The sequence below is a fragment of the Hyaena hyaena genome, unplaced genomic scaffold (genome assembly GCF_003009895.1).
Source record: "Hyaena hyaena isolate Hyena2069 unplaced genomic scaffold, ASM300989v1 scaffold_1025, whole genome shotgun sequence".
NCBI classification, from domain to species: Eukaryota; Metazoa; Chordata; class Mammalia; order Carnivora; family Hyaenidae; genus Hyaena; species Hyaena hyaena.
The window spans coordinates 330816-352670 of NW_024081659.1; the positions used below are offsets into that span (position 1 = coordinate 330816).

A 21855-nucleotide genomic window follows, 5' to 3' on the forward strand; every position below is an offset into this window, starting at 1 on the left:
CAAGATGAAATTACTAGGATGGGCCCTAATCAATATGATGGAATCCTTATAAAAAGGGGCACTTTGAACACAGAGATAGACACACATAGGAAGGACTTAAAATGAAGACGAAGGCAGACATTCAGGGACGCATCTACAAGTCAAGGATTGCCAAAGACTGCCAACAAGCCACCAAGAGACAGGAGAGAGCTGTGGAGCAGATTTCTCCTTACAGCTCTTAGAGGCCGCCAACCTGGCTGACACCTTACCTAGAACTGTAAGATGATACATTTGTGAGTGGAAGCCACCTGTGTGGGGTAGTTTGTGATGGCAGCCCTAGGGAAAGAGTGCATCCCAGAACCACTTTGGACAGGGACGGTGGCCCTTCACAGCCCAAGGCTGTCAGTTCATAGTTAGGCTGTCCAAATGTTAGAGTGTGATTTAAAAAAAAAAAAACAACACATTATTTTGAGAGAGAGAGCAAGCCCAAGAGGCTCAGAGAAAGGAGAGAGATTCCCAAGTAGGCGCCGCACTGTCAGCATAGAGCCCCATGCGGGGCTTGAACTCATAGACCATGAGGTCGTTACCAAAGCTGAAACCAAGAGTTGGACACTTAACTGACTGAGCCACGAAGGCGCCCCCTAGAGTATGATTTAACAAAGTTACCGAACAAAGACCATGTGGAATCAGAAAGGAATCTGAAGAACCTTTGCAATGAAGATTGAAGAAATGTCACAATTTTTTTTTATAAGTAAAATCACTGCTGGAACTTTATAACTTTTTTCTTAGACTACGGAGGAGATATAAAACATAAAACTTACATGCTACCTCTTTTGTGTAACTTTTCCCAAGATCTATTATTACCTGATATTGCTACAAAGACACTTTTTTTAAATTGTGATGTCTAGATGTAGCTTGAGTTGAAATAAAATAAATTCCTTGAAAGATTAAAAAAAATAAAGAGCCCATTTTCTACTTGTTCCTAACAAGAATTCTTGTTCTTCTAATAAGAATCCCTAAATCAAAATAATCAGAATGGCCAATTTATTTTATTATTTGGTAATATTACCTTTGCCTCATGCTTTGTCTTTTATGCAAAATATTTTAACTCTGAAAAAACTGTCATCTATTGTATGCCTGATCACATAAATCGTTGTACCTTGCTTTGATCAAATATGACATCTGAATAATAGCCTGTATTCAAAGATTTACACAAAAATAATGCAGGATTTTGCTTTTCTCCTACTTGGATATTTAGGATAACATTCAAACCTAGATTTAAAATTTTTTTTTTTTTTTTTTAATGTTTTATTTCTAGGAGAGAGAGAGAGACAGCGTGAGCAGGGGAGGGTCAGAGAGAGAGGGAGTCACAGATTGAAACAGGCTCCAGGCTCTGAGCCGGCAGTCAGCACAGAGCCCGACGTGGGGCTCGAACCCACGAACCGCGAGATCATGACCTAAGTGAAAGTCGGACGCTTAACCGACTAAGCCACCCAGGCGCCCCATTCAAACCTAGATTTAGAAATATGGAGGCCAGTGGCCATGTAAGTATCCCCACTGAGCCTAAAATCATCTTCATCAGTGACTTTCCTCTTACATACTTCTTTTTTTTTTTTTAATGTTTTATTTATTTCTGAGAGAGAGACAGTGTGAGCAGGGGAGGGTCAGAGAGAGAGGGAGACATAGAATCTGAAGCAGGCTCCAGGTTCTGAGCTGGCTGTCAGCACAGAGCCTGACAGGGGGCTCGAGCCCATGAACCATGAGATCATGACCTGAGCCGAAGTCGGACGCTTAACCAACTAAGCCACCCAGGCGCCCCTCCTCTTACATACAAACAAAAATGCTTCTATCTTACTAGCCTGAACAACAGTGAATCAATTTATTTAACTCCAGGGTTTATTTTAATATTCTGTATAAATGAAAGGACCGGAAGATGGGACATTGGAAGGTACCAGTGAATCGTCGTTTTTGTATGTACAAATTGCACTGAAATCACCAGCTGTCTCTACTCTATTGTATTTCTCAGCTCTTGTGTCCACAATTTCTCGAGCTCCCAACACAATCTGATGCACACATTCACAAGGCCTCTCCCCACACTCAGAATCCTTCCTAGTCTCAATAGTTTCCCCAAAGGACTATCAGTAAAACAATGATTATCAGTAAAACAGTGAAGTCATAAATGACTATAGAAAAATATATTAAGTGACAAATTAACTTCAAAAGTTACCAATTATGGTTTTCTTATGCGTAAGTGGTGCGTACACTTAAAAAGGGCTTCCGTAGGCCTGGAGGGGATGTGGTTAACTAGGGGGAGGCATCCTAACTAAGAACCATTCTGATTCCTTTAAGTAACCACGCTCGCCACCACAGAAGTCTTTACTGCAAGCTGGGCTGGACAGCAATCGTACAATCTGATCTGGCAAAAGCACAGAAATTGCACCCCAGATTACATATTAATGCGCTAATTGCCCAAATGAAACTCCAGGGGCACCTGAGGTAGATGCAGCCCAGTGAATTAAGGAAGGAAATAATTAGTCACAATTGCAGAAACAGGCTGGACGCCGACTGAAAGGATGCATGCAGCCTATGTCCTGCAGCGTACAGAGAGCCCCAGCAACCGACGATGCAAAACACAAGAGAAATGTGACTTCTACAATCAAATAAGGGACAAATCTCAATTTTAAATTACAAAAATGTCTTTATTTGTTATTTTCTGTTCCTATGTACTACATAGCCAAATAACATTAAGACATTTTATCATGAATTTGCACTATGACCAATCAACTTTCAAGCATTTTCTTGACAGTCTTAGAGGTTTAACAAAAGCATCTGACACAATCTGAACACACAGAGACAGTGAGACAAAACAAGTGGTGGGAAACAACGACGACAACGACAACAACAACTGAGTGAACACATAAGGCATTAGGAGTCTCGACCCCAGTAAAGATATTCATTGAAGAGGCAGGATCAGGTGGGAGAGAATAGTATTCCATGGAAAGCAAATTTATACATTAAAAACCATACAGAGGAACTGTTACTTAACATGGCCAACAAATTAAGTTGTTCAAAGTACCCTTTTTCAAGGTCTTCTGATTAGAGAAAAAAAATTCCTGGGGGCAGGAAGACACTCTTTTCTTCCCCAGAATGAACTTAAGGACATGAACCTTTGTCTGTGCGTGGCCCTGGGAACATGGGGTAAGAGCGGACACCTAGTTTGAAAAGCTGGTACGAAATTGTATTAGAAGCAGGTCACTGAGGCCTAAATCTGAGAAATCAATGGCAGGTCTGGGTTGAGAATTGTCCAAATTTTCTTACACTGTGTCTGAATAGACAAGAAAGATGAGACTATCTTACCGACTGCTGGGGCATTCCCCTCCCACTAACTGCTCTGTTTTGTTCCCTTTGTTTTTACTAATTTAAGGTTGCTGTTGGACCCTACTGTGAGTTATTGAGACCCTACCAAAAATGTGAACTACTAGACTAGCATGGTCACATTCGGAATTAATAGAACACGGAATTATATTAAAATGTGTCTTATGTATTCACTATGAAGTACTGCTGACCATTTTCATAAAGATGGACCATGAATGTTCACTGTTTAAGTAAATACATCATTAGTATGGATCAGGTATTTGGTACGGAATTAGAGAGTAAAAGAAACTACTTACAAATGGAGTTTTTTTTAAAAAAAAACCCAGCAGTATTAGGAAAATAAACAACAGCAAAGCTCTTCTTAGGGGAAATGGTAATGAGATGTAAAGAATTTGTCTTCTCTTTCTTAATAGCAGAAATCATAAGATAGTATTGCAAGAACTTGGGCTTTCCTCATACCAAGGAACCCAGGAAAGATTCCAGGAGGTTTAAGAGGCTCTCTATGAAGATGGCGTGAGAGGGACATAAAGAGGCACCTCCGAAGGAACAAAATACTCACAGCAGGCATCTTTTCCAAGTCTTTCTGAAAATGCAGCCCCTGCTAAACAGGGTGCCACGGCAATTGTTAGAACTCTTTACAGTAGCCACAAAGGAAATGTAATGCCAGGGAAAAGGTGCGTGGACAACAGGAAAAAATTTACAATTGTAGTAAATAACAGGTTTCACTGTATCAAGAACATTCATATTAAAAATGTTGTGTTAAGAACAAAACAGAAACCTAACACATAACTAGTTTCGGAGTGTGGTCTCCTTAGGCGTGAGTTCCCTTGGGATGTGCTTAGATGCTCTGTTTCAACCCGCCCGTCACCAGACAGTGAACCTGTTTTACACTGAACCATGAAAACTGACCAAAAAACAAACCCATCATGGGCTTCAAGCAGCCATAGGAGTTAGGATTACACATGGTGCTTCTGTATTCATGTAAGCAGTTTCTCATGACTCCTGTAGAAGTTGGAGAAATAGAGCTAACTGTTCGTCTTTAGCAAGAGCACTTGTAAAATACAGAAAGGGATTAGGTAAATACCGTTTAGACACTGAGTTGATCCATTAAAGGACTTTAGAAAAGTCAGCAGTTCATTTACCTGAGTTTTGCATTTAAAGGCTAAACATAATTGAATACTTTTTGCTTACAAATGTGAACAAAAACTTACAATATTCAGAAGGGCCAGAGTCAGAAAATTGAGACTCAAGATGAAGTCTGAGATTTTTGAGATTTTATAAAATCTAATAGAAACATCTACGAATTTTCCTTCTTAGTTAAAACATAAAGTCATAGAACAATACTGATTTGCTGGATGTTATTTAGACTTTAGGCTTGGGGTCAGCCTGTGAAATCATTATTAAGAAAGCAGGTCAAAGTCTCTTGGAATTGTGAACAAATTATTACAAGTGATAAAACTACTTATTAGTGCCTTACTTCAATTATGAACCCATATGAGATTATGAATTAACACCAGATAAAGACTTCAGCATAAATATGGTTTTTAACCTGAATAGATCCCTTTGGAAGGGTGATATAGAAAATACCTGTAAATTTTACTCAGAAATATAGTGCACCCAGTGTTTTACCAGTAGTTATTTAAGCTTACCTTTCGACAGGGTATTTTTGTCGTGCTCGGCCATGGAGAATCTTCCAGGTCTTTTGTTTGCTTAAAACAAAATAGGGCTATGTTTCTAAATACAACACATTGTTCATAATCAGGATCCTACCCATATTCTGGAATTGAATATTTTATCCTACAAGAAATATAACCATGTTACTGTTTTAAACATATCATTTCAGTTCCGGGTGGGAAATAAATCACTTCTACAAAATCGCCATTCACACACTTTAACATAAAGCAGACACAGTAAAGCATCTGGGACTACATGATTTCATTATTAAACAAACAAAAAGCATCTCTTCCCCAAATCCTTCACTCCATGGCATCTCATAACATTTGAAACACGACTGAGGTACACGTATCTGCTGAGGAGTTCCTGTAGTTGCGTTCTATATACGACTCGAAGCAGCACTGAGCAAAATCACCAGGATCAGGGAGCAAATTGTAAAAGCAGTGTTCTGAAACCCCAAATCATCTTCCTATTTTCTTGCGTTGTTAAGTCACAAAAACTTTATTAGATCAGACTGGAGTTCCGGAAACAGTCCACATGAATTTACTACATGAAACAAAAATCCCCACGATTGGTAATACTGGTCCTGGATTGAGGACACAAATAGTCTTTTCATTTTCCTGTTCTACACCGAGTGAGAATCAGTGACAGATTTTGCCCAAGATGCATACTATGTTGGTTTAAACACAAAGATAAATAAACGCTCTGCTGACCATCAAGCAAAAATTATTTGAGTGACATCTGCTTAGCAATTTATTCACCCCTTTAAAACCAAAGTAACAGAACCATTTTAGATGAGATGCTTATTTTAAGCCAAAAAAAAGAGCAGAGAGTCCCTGTGCTTCCATCACTGGCATCCACAGCAAGGGCAGGCTTAAGGGAGCTCCATTTCTGTGTATATGGGTTATACTGTGGAACAGGCAGAATCCGAATAGATGACCACCCCACAAGGCCCAGGGCAATCAGGGCGCCTGACGACGCTGTGCCAGCCCTTTAACAGAGTGCTTTTGCAGCGAATTTTTTTTTCCTTCCATCTGATGTACCCACATATCAAGATATCAGAGATTATTAAATTACTTAAAAGCCAGGCTTCTGATTCTGATTTTTAAATTTAATTATCTATTTTAATTAAAATAAATCGAGCTTCTCTAAGGTTGTTCACCAGTAGTACATAGCAATATTAAGATTAAGAGGCGAGGGGCGGCGAGGGCCTCTGTATTTTGCTTTTAAATGACATTTCTGAAAAGTCGCTGAAAACGCAGATCAGATAGATTATAAATGACCAATTCGAGTAAGCCAACCCTGGAAGATTATTGTCTCCACTCACAAAATCCTAGCCTAAGGATAACTTTGGCTGTCAGGTATATACAATTTAGGGTCCTTTTGGAGAGGAGGAGAAATTTTAAGAACAATAGTCTGTGACAATGCACTTATGTGAATTTATGCTCCAGAGAAAAGTTTTCCGTAGGATGAAGGGCTTGGCCAATGGAGAAGGCAGCTGGCATTACCATAAACTAGCAGACGTTGTTTGGTACATACACAGTGAAAACAAAAACAAGGACACTGTACAGGTGTAAACAAGCTAAAAATGACCTTGCCAAAATATCTATTTAAAAAATGCCAGAAAGCATGCAGCTCAAAATTCCCTCCCTTTTATAAGAATGAAACGAAAAAAAAAAGATAAAACAAAAAACAAATGGAACCACCTGTTCCTGTCAGTAGAAAACAATAATAGATACGTGAGGTTCCAGGACAAATAAAACTTTAAAATATTAATATTGAGAAAATACAATTAAAGTTTTATTAAAAAATACATACTCCTTGCTCAATCTCTGTGTACATTTTGTTTTGTGTGAAAGAGAAAAAAAATAAAAATAAAATAGGAAAGGCATTAAGACTACCTAATTATCGATACTGTATTTGGTAGAAGCACGTGTCAGTCAAGCTTTAAAGAAAAATAAGTTATTCTGCTTTCATTTGCTCCCGGACGTCAGAAGGCAGAGTTTCAAACAGAGCGTCTTCGACAACTAACCCGGCTCGCTTGAGAGCCCGGCAGTCACCCAGTTCGGGTGGGAGGATTTCAAAGTGATTGCCTTTAACGTCTAAGTAGGAAAGAAATAACAAATTTCCAATTTTCGGTGAGAGTACGGATAGGCTGTTCTTCCCAATCTTCAGAGTTTTCAGTTTCTTGCAGAAGTAGAGTTCATCTGGAAGGCTCTCTACTTTATTACAGGTGATGGAGAAGTACTGTAAACTCTGCAGAACTCCGATTTCAGGTGGGATAAACCGAATGTCGTTGTAGGATAAGTCCAAGTAGCGGATTTTGTTGCACAGGAAGAGGTGGGAAGGGAGCACCTCTATTTTGTTGTGACTGAAGGCCAGGCGCTCCAGGCTGGTGAGCTTCTTGATGTGCTCTGGGATGTAGGTGATGCTATTGTGCCACAGTTTGAGCACTGTCAGCTTTCTCAAGTGCTGGAAGCTAACGATTTCTTCTATGGATTTCAGATTGTTTTCTTTGAGGTCCAATTCCTGGAGGCTGAGCAGACTAAACACGGCGTGGGGGATGCGCTCCAGGTCGCAGTGGACCAGCTCCAGCTCCGTCAGATTGGTCATCTTCTTTAAGTTGTTGAGCATCACCAGCTTGGTGCCATCGTTATGTATGCACATCTTCTGGAGGTGGCTGGAAACGTCCACCACGGCCTGAGGGATTTTGGAAACGTTGCTTTTGATAGAGAGGATTTTAAGGCTTTTGAGATCCCGCAGAGACTCAAGAGTGACATTTTTGGAAATATCGTGACTTAGAGAGCCAACCAGGTAGAGCTCTTCCAGATTCCGGAGCCCATACATCCAGGGGGGCAGCTCCCTCATGTCATCAAACTTGACGCTCAAGACCTTGAGGTTCTCCTTCAGGAAAGAGAGCGCCGCGCTGTGGATTTTGACTGAGCACTGGTGTAGCGAGAGCTCTTGGAGATTGTCTAGCTGCGCGATGGTGGCTGGGATCATGACGTTCTTAATGATTTCGAGCTTTAAAGACTGCAACTCTGTGATTTCAAACACCGTGTCTGGAAGCCCAGAGAGCATGATGAGGGGTAATTCCAGCCGGTTATGGGCATTCGTCTGGAGCTTCTGCCTCAGTTTGTCAGGTGTCCACTCGTTATTTAAGTTCAGCTGCTTTAATTTGTTCTCGCTCACTTCAGACAGGAACACCGCAAACCTCTTGGAATACAGGGGGTCATACTGATCTATCATATGAAGCATAAAAGCAAAGTCATTTTTCACATCGGGAATATCATCGATTCCAGTCTCCTGCCGGACATACTCAAAAGAGTATTCCCGTAGAGAACGATAGAAGAGCCAATATAGGGTATAAAGGCACGTCAGTCCGTAGATACTCACAAAACACAGATAGCAAAAGGACAGTTTTGAGAACAGATGTGCCATGGTATGATTACAAGAAAAGTTTTTATAGCCAGTCATGTCCTGAATGTCCACATTACAGTCCACTGTAAATTGAACTTTGGAAACCAGGGCGCTATTATAGGCAATGATGATCAGGAACTTTATAACCTTCAGTACAGTCTGGCGAACATACATAGCATATAGGATATCACCTTCTTCCACGTGCAGCCTGAACTTCTTCACCTTCTCAAATAAGGCCTTGGCTTGCTCACCTTCCTTCTTATCCAGTGCTCCCGCGGTGGACTTGTCCACCACAAACTTCTCGGGAATTGACTTGAGTGACTGAGAGTTGACCAGGCTGCCTTCCGGACCGGACTGGATGGTGTTGGACCTGCTTATGTTGTTCTTCCTGTTGTCCTTTTCCTCCGAGTCCTCCCCAGATACTTCGGACAAAGCCCGAGTGGTCCACGGAGAGTCAAAACACTTGCCCAGGATTGAGATGAAATGTTCTATCTTGGAGCTGGAGCCGGGGAATTTGAACCAAAAGTTGCTGCAGAGCATGAAGACCAGGGTGTGGATGAGCACAAGGTAAGGGAAATACTTGGCATACCAGTGGAGGGCTCGCTCGTAACACATCTGGTTTATGAAACTGTACTGCTGAAGGTCCAAATCTGTCTTCAGCCCTTTCATTTCCACGGTGGCGGGGTTAGTAGGAGACGGTTTAGGGGGAGGCAGTGGGGTGGTGCTGGCAACTGCCTGAGAGACATTTGAAACGGAAGAGTGGTTCTGAGAAGGCTGGACTCTTTTTGGAAGGCAGATGATCTTGTCTTGCATGACCTGAAACACAGAAGTAATATTTTCAAATTATATTATTCGGAGAGCTTTGATAATGTCATTAGCGTGGAGAGAGCAGCAATAACATCCAATAAATGTCCATTTCCTTTGCCTGGAGAATACAACGTTCGATTCCGGCACCAGGATTTTATCCTCAGCCTGCATGTTGGGGAAGTGAAATATCTGACTTTGTTCATCATGTGTAAGTTATGACAAAACGCAGCAGTTCTGTTAGGCCTTATAACTCACAACAAAATAAATATCTAAAGAACATTCATGAGTTTTAAAATTTTGCATTTCGCCCCTTGCTGGAGCCTGGGAGAATCAATCATAGGAAGTACATTCGCTTATCAGACTCAGTCTTTTTTTTTTTTTTTTTTTTAAGTCAGATTGATGCCCAACATGGGGCTTGAACTCATGACCTCAAGGCGAGGAGTCACCTGTTCTCTTGACTGAGCCAGCTAGTCATCCCTTATCAGACTCAATCTTGAATTGGATGGCTCCTGAGATTATATAAACTTGTGTATGAGAATTAAAAGGATTGGAAGGAGGGCATGTGGAAGAAATTCTTGTCTTTATCATTTCCCTTTTACTTTCTCCCCATATCCTGGACTGCGTGCATAAATGAGTGCAAATGGCCTTACTACAATGGGAAGTTACTAAGCTTCTATAAAAGCCATCTCATCCCTCTGCCAAACGATGTGAAAGAATACAGAAGTGTTCCATAGTAAAATAATTAGGTTTGAACTTGCTGGCTTTTTAGACAAAATACTGCCTTAACAGCTTTTATCCCTGTACCAATTCTTCAATGTGTCAAAAAAACAGTACGCTCTATAAGAGCGTCCAGGAACCCCCAAATCTTGAAACTTGGGTAAGGGATAGTGCATGCATACTTTTTGAAGATGAGAGAGTATAAGGCAGAATACTCTCTGAATTAACCGGGAGAAACTGTCCCCATGAAAAAGTCCATGTAAATAGAACGCTTTGAACAACAAGCAGTTTGAAGGGAGAATAATAACCCAAGGAACTGACAGCAATCACAGGTGGAATTAGTAAGGCAGGGAAGATCTATTTGCACCGTAAGATGTCAAATGGCTGGAAATCCATAGCAATCAGTGATTCTGCAACAGCAAAATACTCAGTGATTTTGGTAACAAACAGTAAAGCCTTTTACATTGATTCTAGAAGTAGAAACTGAATCCATTTTAAAGAGGGCTGCTGTGGCATGGGGATGTGACGAGAGTTGATGGCATGGGAGATACAGCCCACCAGAGAGAAGGACAAGGTCTGACAACAGAGTGGAGCATCCAACACTTCGCAGAGTGCCCAGTGCAAAGGAGAAACCCAATACGGATTTGCTGGGAAAGTGGGTGAATCCAGAACGGACACTGGTAGTTCTAGTTCAGGGTTCCATAGGTCTGGGCATGGCCCAGGTCTCTCCCAGGGATGAGGATAAGGATGGTGACTGTAGTGTGACAGCTGAAAACATCTGCTGTGTTTAATACGCAACTGATCTGATTCAAAGAATGTCAGAGGTAATTGTTCTTTTGTCACCTTCATCTGATGAGACAGGTACTCTTATTATTCCCATTTCACAGATGAGGAGAAAGGCACAGAAAGGTTAAGTTACTTGCTAATGTCATCTCACTCAGGCCACCTGCACCCAGAGCCCACATTCTTATTTTATTTTACTGAATTTCTGGAATTAAACACAAAAGATCCCAATCTGACTTTACTGTAAGTAACAAATTACCTTATGCAAATTATGCTTTAGGAAAAAAAGCTTATTTCTTCAATACCTTGTGCAGATAACAATGAAAGAATGAAGCTAGAGGGAGAGAGGAAGTCTCTCTATGAGAGTTATAAAAGTTTGTTCTGGGACACCTGCGTGGCTCAGTCAGTTAAGCATCGAACTGTGGCTCAGGTCATGATGTCACAGTTTGTGAGTTCAAGCCCCATGTCAGGCTCTGTGCTGACGTCAGGCTCCAGGTGCCTGGAGCCTCCTTCCATTTCTGCGTCTCCCTCTCTCTCTGTCCCTCCCCTGCTCACGCTCTGTCTCTCTCTCTCTCTCTCTCTCAAAAGTAAATAAACATTTAAAAAATTTGTAAGTTCTGTACTGGAAGATAAAGCAGGGAGCAATTACTTACTATGTCCATCAAAAGAAGGAGGGGAGGGGAAGGGGGGTGATGGGCACTGAGGAGGGCACTTGTTGGGATGACTACTGGGTGTTGTATGTAAGCGAATTTGACAATATAGTTTAAAAAGAAGCAGGGAAGAATAACAAATGGGGCTGCATTTTTACAGAATTTGGTGGCTACAGAGGTGAGAGAATGGAGTGGTGGTCTTTGAACACTTTTATCACTTACTTATGTCAGAGAAAAAATGCTGAAAGTGCCCACTCAGTATATGCATTTCTAGTCATAATTATAACCATGAGCTTCTGTCAACCCATAGGTGAATTATTAGAAAAGCTTAATTCCTTTCCCTGTATGCTTAAGGTAAATACAGGCAGACCTTGAAGACACTGCAGGTTCAGTGTCAGATCACCACAGTAAAGCAAATACTGTGACACAGTGAGGCAAGTGAAATTGTTGGTTTTCCAGTACATATAAAAGCGATGTTTACGCTATGCTGTAGTCTAGGAAGCGTGCAAAAGTGTTATGTCAAAAAAACGTGAACCATCATCTGAGCTTTCAGCAAGTCATAATCACCGATCACAGATCACCATAGCAAATAATAATAATGATGAAGTTTGAAGCGGTGCACGAATTACAATGTGACACTGAGACACAAAGCAAGTAAATGTTGTTGGAAAAGTGGCGCCAACAGAATTGCTCAACCCAGGGTTGCCACAAATCTTCCATTTGTGAGAAACAGTATCTGCAGAGGACAGTGAAGTGCAATAAAATGAGGTATGCCTGTCTCAAAGTTTTCATTTTTTCTTTAGTGTTTATTTTTGAGAGAGAGAGAGAGAGAGAGAGAGAACAGAGCACTAGAGGGGAAGGACAGAGAGAGAGGAAGACAGAATCTGAAGCAGGCTCTGGGCTCTGAGCTGTCAGCACAAAGCTTGACATGGGGCTCAAACTCACGGATTTTGAGATCATGACCTGAGCCGAAGACAGAAGCATAACTGACTGAGCCATTCAGGCGCTCCTAAACGTTTTCATTTTTATCTCACTTCTCAATGGAGCATCGTTTGCACTTCTGGGGGTCAAGCACTCTACCCTGGAAACCCCTGGGATCGAAAATAGGAGGAAGTCTAGACTGCTGGGCTATCCTTAAGGAATACAGAAGAGAGACAAGTGAGCAGTTTAGTTTGGGGTCGAGGTCTTCATGTCTTCCCCTTCATGGTCTCAGTGAATGCGGTAACAGTCTGTGTAGTAAGCAGCGGTGTGGGGTGGGGGGCAGGGCAGGGGGCAGAGCTGAGCAGGGAAAGGGCCTGCTTCCCTGAGAACCTTCCCCAAGAGTAACACCCTTGAGCTGGTATATTAACAAGGCATTGTCAGTGTTGTGATGTAAACACAGGAGAATCAGTTTGAGAGCAAGACCAGTGAGAAGGTAAAAAGGCGGACACCTTTTTCAGTGCCAACTCCCCGCCAAAGAACGGGCAGACCCCATTCCTGTCCCCCTGCCCCATGCATCCTTAGGCTTGTTCCTAATGGTGTAAGGTGACAGACCTCTGGGGCTTGCTTGTGTAGGGTTTCAGGATATGCAGGGTGTGAGAGGGTGCCGAGCTAAAGGGCAAGGGTGGGCTGAAATCCTGCTGTGCTTCCCTCAGCAGGATGGGGGCCCTGTGCTCCCACAGTGGGGATACCTTTCTAGATTCTGCACAGAGGTACCTGACTGGCTAGCATCTGCCATGCCAGGGAGGCAGGTCATACTCCACCCCTTCTACAGAAGAAGACAACTGAGGTTCAGAGAACGTAACTTGCCCGAGTTCACATAGCTAGGAAACGGTAGCGCAGGAATTTAAACCTGACTTCTGTTTACAGACTTGTGTTCTTCTGGTTCCACACGTCTTCCCATTTCACCCAGCTTCTGCTATGAGGGCTTCACGGAGAACAGCCCAGCTGATCTTCCCAAGTTCCTGTAAGACTTCTGATGCCCTATTTCTCTTTCTTTTTTAAAAATCAAAAAAAAAGTTTTATTTTTGAGAAAGACAGAGACAGAGCGTGAGCAGGGGAGGGACAGAAAGAGAGGGAGACACAGAATCTGAAACGGCTCCAGGCTCCCAGCTCTCAGCACAGAGCTGGACGTGAGGCCCGAACTCATGAACTGTAAGATCTTGACCTGAGCCAAAGTCATACATTTAATTGACTGAACCATTCAGGCACCCCACCCTATTTCTCTTTCAATCTTCACAAAGACAGAATTTTTAAAATGTGCCTACTTATTAAATCCCAGGAGGGTAAGGACGGTGGTCTATTCTCCCACAGCTGTTAACTATTCAGAAGTGAGCACAGAATAGAAAAAATACCGGGATTCACTTGCTACGAACAATAGCTGCTAGAGCTGCTGAGAGAACATTTCATAAGGAGACTCCAGCAGAGATGCAGCTCAGAGAAGATTCCCAAAGAATGTGATGGCAGGTTGCCTAACCCAGGACTAGGAGAAGGAACAGGGCAGGTTACGGAGTCCAGCCCTAAGAGTGTGAAGATTGAAACAGCAAAATGCCCACAGGCGAGAGGGTTATTACGCCTGCCATGTATGTGTGAACATGACCGCATTGAGAAGAACCCGGAGAAGAATCTGTGTTTTCAAAGGCCCTGGAGGAATAAAACTATTCATGCAAAGCTCTTCCATCACTGCGATAGCTAGGTAATAGTCCTGGAAAAGAGACTCAAGGATTTCGGGGGTTGCAGAAATGGGCTCAGTGAAATTTGGAGCTATATGTTCTCCTTGGTAAATTATTTTGAGATAACCCAACAGCTAGGGTGTTTTTGGGCGGGGGGGGGAGGCGGGGGGGTGGGGGAGAGGGGAAGGAACTCAGTGTTTTCTCAAGAGAAACAAAATAAACATTCAAGCTGCCTTAGAAAAGGAAACAACCCATGAAAACCATGCCTGAAGTACTGCTCAGATCTAAGAAAAGAAATCAAATATTTAAAATTGTAATTGTCAAATTTATACCCACAAAGAGACGCATTTTAAGTGGAATATGTGTGTATTCATTGAATACACACCTGTTGAAATGCCGTGCGTGGTCAATGCAAATTTGGGCCTTTTAATAGTAATTTTCACTATTTTAAATCATTAGGGTTCATGCCTCCATCGTTGTATGCCATAGCTTTGATGATAGTGATTTGATTCTTAGTACTTCGTTGGAATTATAGTAATTATAATGTAAAAATAAAATCTACTTAATTTAGACAATTTCCAGAAAAGCAATGCAGTGCAAAGCAGAACCCAACTGGGGCAACAAGTTGAAAAAGTATCACATTGGCACGAATGAGACACCAAAGAGCTGAGGGTAAAACAAAACAGAACAAAACAAAACCACTTAGCTTCAGAGAAGCTTCTTGAAATAACAAAGAGCAACATGAAGAAGGGCCTGCTTATCTATGACATGCCAAGGATATAAATGGCACTGATGGCAGTGGCAGGGCAGGTAGAACATGAGAGTGGAGTGTTGCATGTGTGCCCTCAGGAGAGGTCAGCCATTTTGGAGTAACTACTTTTTCCAGATATTATGTGAGGAATAGAAGAACAAGAAGCCCTACAGGATCGGGGCGCCTGGGTGGCTTAGTTGGTTAAGCATCTGACTTCGGCTCAGGTCATGATCTCAGAGTTCCTGAGTGTGAGCCCTGCTCCGGGCTCTGTGCTGACAGCTTTGGATTCTGTGTCCCCCTCTCTCTCTACTCCTCTCCTGCTCGCATTCAGTGGCTCTCTCTCAAAAATAGACATTAAAAAAAAAAAAAAAAAAGGAAGCCCTTCAAGGTCAAGACAGCAGAAAGAGAACTAACTAGGGGCACCTGGGTGGCTCAGTAGGTTAAATGTCCGACTTTGGCTCAGGTCATGATCTCATGGTTCGTGGGTTCGAGCCCTGCATCGGGTTCTGTGCTGGCAGCTCAGAGCCTGGAGCCTGTTTCAGAGGCTGTGTCTCCCTCTCTCTCTGCCCCTTCCCTGTTCATGCTTTGTCTCTCTCTGTGTCAAAAATAAATAAAAACTATAAAAAAAATTAAAAAAAAAAGAGAACTAACTAATCAGTAATTGGTGTGGTAAGTGCTCAGTCTCCTGCTTGTCTTTCACAATGAACTTTATAATCAACTTGTCTGGATCCAGAAAACAACACCATCACCACCTTGGTGGTATTTTGTTGGGATTAAATTACATTTACAAATTAATTTAAGAAGAACTGACATCTTCATGGCATTGATTTTCCTCCTCCATGGTGTGTTTTCATTTGTTTCCATCCAATTTTATGTCTTTCAGGAAGTTTTATAGCTCTCTTCACATAGATGTCAGATACTTAATGTCAAGGTATGCCTAAATAGTTTTATTATTCACTATCATAAATCTTTCTTAAATCTTTTTAACACTTTTTTGAGAGAGCATGCGAGTAAATAGGGGAGGGGCAAAGAAAGAGGGAGAAAGAGAGACTCTTACTCAGGCTTCATGCTCAGCAGGGAGCCTTACACTGGGCTCGATCCCACGAACTGCGAGATCATGACTTCAGCCAAAATCAAGAGTTGCATGGATGCTTAACTGACTGAGACACCCAGGCACCCCATGACTACTTATTCTAACACAGATGGTAGAGTCCTCCTTTTCCTCTTCTCTACCATTCCTTGTGCCATTCCCTAATAAGCGCTGCTAAGTCTGGTGTACCCTCTTCCAATCTCTGTGTATTTGCATCCATATGACCTATAAACACATGGGATCTTACTATATAGACTGTTCATGCACCTTGAGCTTTCACTTTCATTATACGACCTGAAGACCTTAACACATTGGCCCATTGGGCTCTACTTCCTTTTAAGGACCACCAGAATTCATAGTGTGGATATGCTAGAATTTTAAAACATTCCAATGATGACACGCATTTAGGCAATTTTTCTATTGAAACCAATGCGAGCGTTAAAAAATTATGTGCCGTCTGATTTCACATGGCATTCTGTAAAACAGGACAGAGAAGACATGGGTGGTTGCTGGAGGTTCCCTGCAGAGTTTCAGCACCGGGGAGGCTCCTTAGGGTGTTAAGATTCCTCTGTAGCCTGTCTGCGGTGGTGGCTACAAGAATTTATGCATCTTTTAAAACTCACATATGTTATCTTGTTCTGATAAAGAATGCATTCTTGAAGATGGCAAGGCTAAGTGTGTCTAATATCGACGGTGCCCCACCAGCTTTTTTTTTTTAATAATATTGTTCTTTAATCTACTGTGCAAGCCTGTCTGTGGTTTTATTTTTGGGGTGTCTCTTTTATAGATCAAAAAAGAATCCAAATGAATCGCCTCTCTCTTTTTACAAGTGAATTCAATCCATTAACTATTTTGCTCACTGATATTTGGATATTTACTGTTCTTTGGATTTATTTCTGTCTTCTGTTGCACTGTTAACATTGTCCACATCTCTTATTTGCCATCGTGCATCAGCTGGGTTAGTAAGGTGTAGACTGTATTTCTAGAAAGATACTACCTATTCTTAGAATATATGCATTTAAAGTTTCCACTATTGCAATCCTGCTCCAAGCATGTTTTAACTACCCACTGAATTATCTCATTTTGTTGTTCTTGGGGTTTTGCTTTTCTTCTGAAACACACATTTTTATTTTTATTTATTATTTATTTATTTATTTTAAAAATTTTTAATGTTTTATTTATTTCTAGGAGAGAGAGAGAGAGACAGTGTGAGCAGGGGAGGGTCAGAGAGAAAGGGAGTCACAGACTCTGAAACAGGCTCCAGGCTCTGAGCTGGCAGTCAGCACAGAGCCTGACCGCGGGGCTCGAAACCAAGAACTGCGAGATCATGACCTAAGCGAAAGTCGGACGCTTAACCGACTAAGCCACCCAGGCGCCCCTGAAACACACATTTTTAAAAATGACCTAGAGTTGACTGTGTTTATTATATATTTATTAAGTCATGTGCTGACCAGCTTTCTTAGATCCTGTATCTTGTCTCTGGGTTCATTTCCCTTTTGGTTGAAGTATAGCCTTTAATAATTCTTTTAATAAGGGTCTGTGGATAGAAAACTCATATGCCTTTTATGTCTGAACATGTCTCTAATGCTTTCTTTTTTTTTTTTTAATGTTTACTTATTTTTGAGAGAGAGCATGTGCAAGCTAGTGGGAGACAGGCAGAGAGAAAGGGAGAGAGAGGATCCAAGGCTGGCTCTGCACTGTCAGCAGACAGCCTGATGTGGGTCTTGAACTCAGAAACCATGAGATCATGACCTGAGCTGAAGTCTCATGCTTAACCAACGGAGACACCCAGTGCCTCTATTGCTTTCATTCTTGAATAGTTTTGTAAGTCATAAAACTCTCTGCTGACAGCAATTTCCCTTCAGCATGTTAAAACACTATTCCATCTTCTTCTTGCCTGTATTTTCACTTCTGGGAAGCCTGCTGTCACTCCGCATTTGTCCTTCAGTGGGCAGTCTTTCTCTATGGTAACTTTTAAGATTTTACCTTTAGGGGCGCCTGGGTGGCTCAGTAGGTTAAGCGTCTGACTTCAGCTCAGGTCAGAATCTCATGGTTTGTGGGTTCGAGTCCCACGTCAAGCTCTGTGCTGACAGCTCAAAGCCTGGAGCCTGCCTCAGATTCTGTGTCTCCCTCTCTCTCTGCCCCTCCTCTGCTCATACTCTCTCTCTCAAAAATAAACATTAAAAAATTTATTTGAGAGTGAGAGAGAGCATGAGAGTGAATGGGGCAGGGGGAGAGAGAGAGAATCCCAGGCATGTCATGCTGTCAGCGCAGGGCCCGATGAGGAGCTGCATCCCGAGAACCATGGGGCCATGACCTGAGTCCAAACCAAGAGTTGGATGTTCAACCGACTGAGCCACCCAGGCACCCTCCCAAACTTTCTAAGTTTTTTATAGCCATTTGCTCTTATGTCATATGTACCCATTTTTTAATGTCATGTCTTTGTCTCTTTGACCACTGTAAGTATATTTATCTGAACTGCACTGTTTGTTTCAGAACTTAGTTTTATCTCAGGTGAATCAGTGTTCTGATGGCGAATTTTGTTGAGAGCCTTCTCTTGGCATAGTTTCCTTCCTGTGCTCTGGGTGGTAGGCTGGTTGGGAGATGAGATTGTTTCCCACCATCTCTTGGGTGCTCTTTTTCGGTTCCCAACGCCTGGCCTCCCCAACCCAACATCAGGTCTTCTCGTGGTGTGTTGGTGTTCTGCTGTGATGTCAGGATCGCATGGCCCAGTCGGGAGACAACGGGCAGGCTGGCTTAGCTCCCAGCTGGGAGGCACGGTTTCCTCAGAAGTGTCAGTCTGCCATCCGGTTACTCGCCATTCTTTTCAGCTTCCTTTTGGGAGTGGGGCCTCTGGCTTCAAACAGTGACCAGGCTCCAGTCTCTTATCTTGCTCAGTGCATTTTTAGCTCCTCTTACTGGCAAGAGCTGAGTCCCTGGCTGCTACTGCCTTTGGCTAACAGCCCGGCAGCTGCTTCAGCCTCGTTCAGTGTTCTACTCCTGACCCACACAAATGCTGGTCTTGTTTTTGAGTCCATGTATGCGTTTTTGTGATCTCTTTTTATACTTTATCATGGCTCTATATACTCAACAGAGGGAATGTTTTGAAGTGTGACACTTGCTTTAGTATCTTTTCCAGAAGATAAAGAGTATATGTGCATTTTAATATAAAAATTTAGGCTCAAGACTAACATGAAGAATGGCATTGCTTGAGTAGTTCCAAACAAGGCACACCTATAATGCCAAATTCCTCTCCCCACCAAAAAAAAAACAAAACAAAACAAAAAAGGCTGACTTTCTTTATACGTCTCCTACTGTCACAGCAGATGAATGTGCTTATTTTCCTACAACCTCAATGATTAAGTACATTACACTTTTTCTATGTACTATAACCCCACAATTATTTATCTGGTTTAGACTTTAAGTCATAGTTATGACTATATTATCACTGAAAGAAAGAGAACATTTGCTGCGTACAATAAAAAGGCAGGTATCATTCCAATATGCTAACTTCTGATCCAGGCAGATTCTTTAGATTGTGGTTGATTCTTCCTTCCTTCCTTGCTTCCTTTTCTTCCTCCTTTTCTTTTGTTTCTTCTTCTCTTCTCTTTTTCCTTCTTTCTCTTTCTTTTCTTTCTTTCTTTTCCTTTTCTTTCCTTTTCTTTTCTTTTCTTTTCTTTTCTTTTCTTTTCTTTTCTTTCTTTCTTTCTTTTCTTTCTTTCTTCCTTCCTTCCTTCCTTCCTTCCTTCCTTCCTTTCTTTCTCCCTTTCTCTTTGTTTTTTAAATGTTTATTTAAAGAGAGAGTGAGGGGGGAGGGGCAGAGAGAGAGAGAGAGTGAGACAAGGATCCAAAGTGGGCTCCACGCTGACAGCCCAGAGCCTGATGGGGGCTCTAACTCATGAACTGTGAAATCAAGACCTGAGCTGAAGTCAGAGGCTTAACCAACTGAGCCACCCAGGTGCCCCTGTGGTTGACTCGTTAAAGAGATTGTGCTTTCACTGGGTTATTCTGTAATTAGTTAGACAGCAGCCACAGAAAGGCAGGTGAGCCAATATAAAAGTGATTAACGTTATTCTATTTCTACCCCATAAATTCAAATACAGCTGATTCCAAAGGGTTCTACCCTGCAGCTAATCATCCAGATTTGTCCCCGATCTGAAAGACCAAAACAATCTCTTGTAACCCAAGAACAACCTTGTAAGAAACAGATCCTAAAGACCTATTCCCCAGGGCTTGTTCAGAGACACTAGGAGAGAATAGTTTTAGTTTTAGCAACTAAAACTTCTGCATATCTACTCTATGCTAAGCATCACAGGAAAATCAAGGAGACATAACCAAGGTTTGCTGTTCTAAAAGCACTTACACTCTTATGGGAGTGACATACAGAGTCATAGAGAATGTCAAATAGGTACAGACAAGGCAGTGTCTACAAATGAATGGTGTGATAAGTACAATAGGCACTCAGGCTTGGTGTGAGCTGGGAAAGCTTCATGGGGTTGGAGCACCTTCATCTGCACCTCAAAGCTCATGGGCTTGGCTAGGTTACAGGAGGGTGAGGGCAGAACCTTGTGGATCCAGAGGCAGGAACAAAGGATTGCACTCAGGAAGGAAAAGAGAAAAGGTGACACAGGTCGAGTGTGGCTCTTCCTCTCTGCGGCAGACTACGGATGGAGATCTGGGGGAAGGAAATGAATCTTCATGTCTCTAAGTTATCAGTGAGTGTACACACTTACTCCCTCAGAAACAAGGTGCTGGAAGATAAGAAAGCACCTAATCTCAAGAGATGCAATATTTGCCTCCGTCAGTGACAGGATTCACTCTGAAGATGCAGACTGTGTTTCAGGTCTCACTACTGAAAATATTTTCAGTACACACAAATCTTGGTGAGAAAGACAAGGAACTGAAAAGGTAGAAAAGATGGCTATAAAAGAGTGAACATCTAAATGCTTTTGCTCTCAGCAAATATCTTATTCACAAGGCTAGTACGTGTGTACGTGGGGTGGTGACCATAGCAGCGTAAACACAGGCACCCCTAAGCGCCACACGCGGCATCACTCTCACGGGCACAAACCAGGTCCCGGTCTCCAGGGGAGATGGGATGCTGCTGCACGGGTGTGAGGCCCCCTGACTGCTCTGCACAGGGCATCTGCCTTCTCTGTAAGGGTGGTGTTTAAGACTTCTGTCATGGACAGGAAATAATACACTGTGTGTAGAGGAAATATACACCCAAATAGTAAGAAGAAAGAAAGGGGAAAAAACAGCAGCCTTAAGCAAAATGGCCAATTTTAAGGTGTTTTACCAACACAAGGGCTAGTGAAATGTCTGTTTTTATTGGTTGCTCATTTTCTCAGGAAAGGGAAAAAGGGGAAAAAAGTCATACTTGGCACCCGTGAGGCACAGTCAAATTTATTTTGTTTGAGATCACTCCAAGGGATCGAAGGGATGAGTGATTAAAACTTGGATGTCAGAATTTATGAATTCTCTCGGTGGTAAGGTACAGCGATACGACACTTGCTAATGGGCTCATCTGCACACGAGTGACACCCAGACATCAGGCCCACCTTCTGAAGTTAAGCACTGTCAGAAGTGTCCAAGCTTGAGGGAATGAAGTGCCATTAGTCTGGGAGAAGAATGAGCCACTGAAAAAGTCAAAGCGTCATTTCTTGAGTCATTACTATACAGAACAAGGATGTACACATATAGTTAAACGGAACTGGAACAGTCACTTAAGCCCTGGTTTTCCCCCATCAAAGCACCTAAGGAAACCTGGCCTAAATGCTTATTATCATTTTACCTCCTAGACCAAGAAGCTCTTTAAAAGTGGGCTCCATTCTTCTTAACACTGCGTGGCACAATAAGTATGAGGTGAAGAGACAAACACACATTCCCACCTAAGGAAAACAAACCACAACAGTGGCAAGCACACACATTCATAAGATGGGAGCCAGTGAACATCAG

The 21855-nt window shown here is 42.2% G+C and overlaps 1 protein-coding gene across 1 annotated transcript in view; it reads right to left on the reverse strand.

The window, feature by feature from the left end:
- Positions 1–6844: 6844 nt before the first annotated feature.
- The window catches only part of LRRC8C (leucine rich repeat containing 8 VRAC subunit C), a 75482-nt gene continuing 60471 nt past the window's right edge, over positions 6845–21855 (reverse strand). The window contains exon 3 of the mRNA XM_039221837.1: positions 6845–9264. Coding sequence (XP_039077768.1) covers positions 6991–9264 — 2274 coding nt within the window. The 3' untranslated portion in view covers positions 6845–6990. The remainder of the gene's footprint in view (positions 9265–21855) is intronic.